This window comes from Etheostoma spectabile, chromosome 9 (assembly GCF_008692095.1).
Source record: "Etheostoma spectabile isolate EspeVRDwgs_2016 chromosome 9, UIUC_Espe_1.0, whole genome shotgun sequence".
Lineage (NCBI taxonomy): Eukaryota > Metazoa > Chordata > Actinopteri > Perciformes > Percidae > Etheostoma > Etheostoma spectabile.
The window spans coordinates 3,778,086-3,783,472 of NC_045741.1; the positions used below are offsets into that span (position 1 = coordinate 3,778,086).

Here is a 5,387-nt window from a genome sequence, read left to right on the forward strand (position 1 = left end):
ACTTTTACTCAATACTATTTCAAAAGCACTTTTTTGATGTACTTGCCAAAAGAGCGTTGTGTGGAATCAATCATCTTATTTTGGGGAATTACAATTGGGTAATTAAAAAGAAAATTGATACAGAAAAACGGGTCAGTTTGACCCGAGGTCAACATGAGGGTTAACAAATATTGTTGATATACTATATACTAGTCAATATTGCGATTTCGATAAAATTGCCAATAATTGTGCAGCCCTACACAGGATCCTATGGATATCTCTTCCCTGCGGTGCTAACCTGTCTCCTCTCGCGGCGGGACAGGGGGTGTCCGTTCAGCACCCTCCACAGCATCCGCCCAGCGATGGTGGTATCGATCCACAGCAGCCTGAAGCCGTGGTAGTAGTGCTTGACTTCATCTACGACCCACTGCCGGAGTGTCCGTCTCACAGGTGCGTCCAGCGTCGGGCTGTACACCGGTCCTCCCTCCTCGAGCTTCTTCTTCTTGTCCTTCAGCGAACGCAGGGACTTCTCCACCTTGGAGTCGTCCCATCTCCTGCTGGAGGTGTGTATCCACCTAACGGCGCAGGCGTCCCTGGGTCGTGCTATTGTCCACTGGGCCCCCGCTGTGGTCGCGGGGTGCGGTGAAGAGGGGGCCCCCAACAAAAAACCACAGTAGAGGCGCTGAAAGTCCAGGCTGTGGCAGGGGCCCACATATCCGTCTGACAAAGGAAGGGAAGGACCGGATGGAGAGACCTGGGCCACACTGCCAAGTCGGAGCCCATCAAGCCTAACAAGACAACAGGATGAAGGGCTTAGTCTTAGGGGGACATAAAAGATTGGAATAAAATTCAGTGTTTTCCATTGGTTTGTGGAAGACTTATGTGATCGGGGTTAAGCATTCCTCTCTCAAGAAAATGTGATGTTTTTTAATAAATAACAAAAAAATGCAATTTGAAATATTTTGAAGTAAGATTATCACCATATCTCTGTCTAAAACATTGGAAAGGCCAGAGCAGCAGATAAGACATAAATATCACTCGAAGAGCTTAAAGATAAAACTCCCCACAAAGTTCAGAGAAAAGTCTTTTAGTGAAATTGATCCTTTAATCAACGTTGGGATGCTTTTTTTCGTCATTTCTGGCGCACGGTTTCTGCAATTTAACATTTATTTAGCTATAATTGTTGCTTTTGAAATGTCCCCTCAAATGCGATAAGCAAAAAAAAAAAGTAAATAGAAGCAGCACTCACTGTCTCTGTATATATATAAAATAAGTGTGTCTGCATGTTTCAAGACTTTTACTTGAAAGCAACAAAAACGTATAGACCTTTCAGAAAATGTGGATGTGTTTCTAGCATCAAAGCAGACACCAAGAAGCCACAAGGCTTTAAAGACGTAATCTTTTGAAATGTTTGGACATGTAAAAGGTGTAATGTGCTACTCTAAGTGTTGCATGCAACAGTGGAGGAGCACAAAGCCAAATACCAGTAACGTTGGCATTTGCAAAAGACCAAGATGTGGTTAGATTTAAGATAAGACATGGGGGCACAGAGTTCCCAAAATTACAATCAGGCTTCAACAGGGGCTGGTCTCTAAAATAAAAGCACCATCAAAGACACCACAATACTTTAAAGACCTATTATATAAATTACTTTCAGATGTTTGCAGAAAAACACTGTGGAAGCCCCAGATTTTATTGGCTTACTTTTGACCGGAGAGTCTGAGTGCTGTGCAGTTGAAACAGGCACCATCTTGTGCTTTTCCTGAATGGAAGAGGAAGAAAAAAACCAAAAAAACATGAGCAGCTGTGTTCTGATAATCTGCCATTAGACACATGGGACACAAACACACAGAGAGCACACTCAGGGATTTCAGGTTCAGGTTCAGGGACTGCAGGTTCTGACTGGTCGGACACATAAATAAAACTCTTATTAAATTCACAGACCCAGATAGGTCACGAGCAAAACCACACAGCAGTAAAATGCAACATACAGTAGATGAATGCAGCATAGGGTTGCTCACTTATGAAAAAAAAAAAAAATCATAATCAGCATTATTTTGGCCAATAGTGAAATCCCGATTATTTAACGCAAACACTCATTAACTTTTGGAAAGATGTTGCATTCATTGAACTTCACAAATCCACAGTGAAATTGTGAAATTTTGTTTCTATGCTATTATTTATAGCAAATATAGAGGATGGTGTTATTAATACATTCACTATGGAACATAGGCTTGACTGTACATGCATTCTTTTAATATTTTATGCTTATTTTTATGCAGAAACACATTTCCCTGAATACTTTTTCCGTTGAACTTTGTAAATTCCATTTAAAATAAATCATATAAAAAAATTTTTCCAAATGTTGGCTGAGTGAGTTTAGCCTTTCGGAAGAGGCGAAGGTGTGCAGATTCTTCAAAACACAAGGCAAAATAAGAGTTTACTTGCAAAATGTAATATGCAAATATAAATCGTTTTTCCTCGATTACATTGCTTTTGTAATCAATATTCAATTAATTAATAATAACAGCCCTACTGTAGAAGAAAGATTAATCCAAAAACGTCATAATAAAACACTTACAGGAACTAGTTTAATGAGGGTTTTTACCTTTCATACTTTAAGTAAGATTTGTTACATACATATAAATAAGGTTTTAAATGCAGGACTTTTATGTATGGTATAGGTTTTGCACAGGGGCAGAATAGCTACTTTTACATAAATAAATAAAAAATGATGGTAGCATGCAAATGTTGGACATAAAGCAGCCTACACATGATCAGCGCTGGCTGTGCCACTGTTTCCCTATGGGGAGAGCAGTTGGAAACAACTAGGAGGAAGTGCTAGCCTTGGCGTGGCTCACTGCTCCAAATTGCCAAATTTGTGCAAATCATTTCCATTTTTAATTCATTGACACTGACCTTTCAAAGCACAACCAAAGAAATAAGTAGCCAGAAGCGGTGATGACGCATGCTATAACTGTATATGGGATAAGTGTCTGTGCGCACTCATGCGTAGGCGTCTTAAGGCGCCAGCTAGATGGAATCAGTCATCCAAAATGTATCTTCGTTACTTGAAATCTTCAAAAATATTTTTGCGCTGTATCTCAAACAAATGAAATGTATTATCCTACTGATCTTTCTTGGAGAGGATATTCATTCACACCCTCAGTGAGGCCCATAAGCCCACTATCAGAGAAGGCGAGTGGGAGACACTTCCAACCAATCACGTCGGAGCGCATGGGCTAACCACACCCATTCCTCCGGCTCTCACATGGCCGGCTGGAGTGAATCCAGCAAGGCCTGGCTGAACGTGACAGACAGCGGCCGCTAGCCAGGAGGATTCAGAGTTTACTGGAACAGTGTCACCTTTGTGGCTGAGCGAACGGCGGACAGAAACCCCTGGAAATCCACTAGATTACATAACCCTATACCCACTGTATAAGCAGTGCAACCTCAGGCCTGTGTTTGATCCCGTTTGGGTATTTTCTTTCTTTTGTTTTTTACAGTTTTGGTTTCACATTCAGTCAAACATGTGTCCCATTAGCTACAGTAGATCCTTTTGTAATTGAGGTTTATTTATTGTAGTGTGCTTTTTGCAAGCGTCTGTACCAACATGGTTCACTTCACTTTTTTTTTATAGAATTTAATTCTCCATTTCTCAGGCTATATGGCCATTTCTTCCTGTGTAGCCACAAAATTTCAGAATCTATATGTGGGCGCCCGCTCCACCAACTGAGCTATCCGGGCGCCCACATATAGAGGTTTACTCCACGACACAGCGGGCCCTGGTTGGACTCCGACCTGAGGCCCTTTGATGCATGTCATCCCCCCCCCCTCTCTCCCCTTTCATGTCTTCATCTGTCCTGTCAAATGAAGGCCTAGGAAATGCCCCACAAAGAATTGCAGAATAGACCCTCATGACTCCTGCTCAACACCTCAAAAGAATTCCAGCAAACTCGTTTCTCTAATAACCAGTTATAGAAAACCAAGTATGTTTACTAAATATAGCAGTTGCATGATAGTTGCAACATCGTATATGATTTATGTCCCAACCTTTGCACAACTCGGATGTTGATGACTAAACACTTCCACAGAAACATCTGTATCTTTGTTGACTTCTTACGCATTACTGTTGCATTTGCAAAGTAATCCATAGTATTGATTTGCCATGTTGGTAGGTCTTTAAATACTATGGTCTTAGTCTGGGTCCCCTTTGGATCTGGTCTTACCTTAAAACTAAACTAGATCTGGTTTTGGAAGGTCATGACTATGCCCTGCCTGCTTGATTTGACCTACAACAGCTGACTTGTGTGTGACCCGCAGCCTGCAGCAGTCTGAATGAGGTGCTAAAACCTTTCCTCATGCGTATGTGTGGCCTGGAGCCAGCTCAACACATCCGTTGTACCTTTCGGTCTATGCCTGAATCTAACAATATATTGGATCTGATATAAAATAGCCGTTGTTTCATCTAAAGTATAAGCTCACGTGCATAAGTCTGACTGAAAAGAGAGCAGAAAGAGAACAAGACTGTTGGTAGGGAGACATAATCGATAAACTAGACTACTCTCATCATAGATGTTTCTTACATTACATCTAGAACACCAAATAATACAATTTTGTTTGCTAAATTAGAGCTGGGCATGACATCTATATTGATATATGGGACTACATATTGTCTTAGATATCGTAATATGGCACAAGTGTTGTCTGGTTTTAAAGGCTACGTTACAGTAAAATGATGGAATTTTCTGACTTTACCAGACTTACTAGCGGTGTTATTATTTGCCCTTACCCCCTTAGTCGTTATATCCACACTACTGATTATTCATCTAAAATCTCACTGTAAACATATTATGTGAAAGCAAGTCAATCCTAAATTATCGCCACAATGTTGACATCAAGTATTTGGTCAAGAATATTGTGGTATTTGATTTTCTCCATATCGGCTAAATACATGGCCATTTTAAGAATGTTGAACTTGCTTCCTCTATTAATATTTGTTCATTTATTTGTCAGGAACAAAACTAAAAACATTGTAACTGGTCACAATACCATGATACAGATGTGTTGCATATAGGATTTCTAGCCAAAGTCAAATATCAAGCACATTCTCATACATGAGACATCATGTAAAATGACAATATTTACATCAGGTTTTCTTTTATATTCCTTAGCTCCACAGTGTCTGACCACTTGATAATAAACCATACCATTGGTAAGCTAACATCATAACTGTGCATGGATTTGATATGCCTGACTTTCTGAGTATGTGGCTTTAGTGGCTCTCAAATGTCAAGCACCCCCCCTTTCACAGTAGCCATAAAATATGACGTTTCTGGGTCGTTTCCCCGTGGACAACACGCTTGGTCATACTGAATGTTAATGCAGAGACAACTGAATAGGGGTGG

The 5,387-nt window shown here is 40.5% G+C and overlaps 1 protein-coding gene across 6 annotated transcripts in view; it reads right to left on the reverse strand.

Annotated features, from left to right (window-relative positions):
- letm1 (leucine zipper-EF-hand containing transmembrane protein 1) overlaps positions 1 to 5,387 on the reverse strand; it is a 31,130-nt gene that overhangs the window by 23,101 nt on the left and 2,642 nt on the right. For all 6 annotated transcript variants that reach the window (XR_004333590.1, XM_032526517.1, XM_032526520.1 and 3 more), the window contains exons 2-3: positions 1,684 to 1,741; positions 278 to 767 (exon numbers count right to left, since the gene is read on the reverse strand). Coding sequence is in view for 5 of the 6 variants with exons in the window: in XM_032526517.1 (XP_032382408.1) it covers positions 278 to 767; positions 1,684 to 1,741 (548 nt within the window). In the remaining variant the exon portion in view is untranslated. The remainder of the gene's footprint in view (positions 1 to 277; positions 768 to 1,683; positions 1,742 to 5,387) is intronic.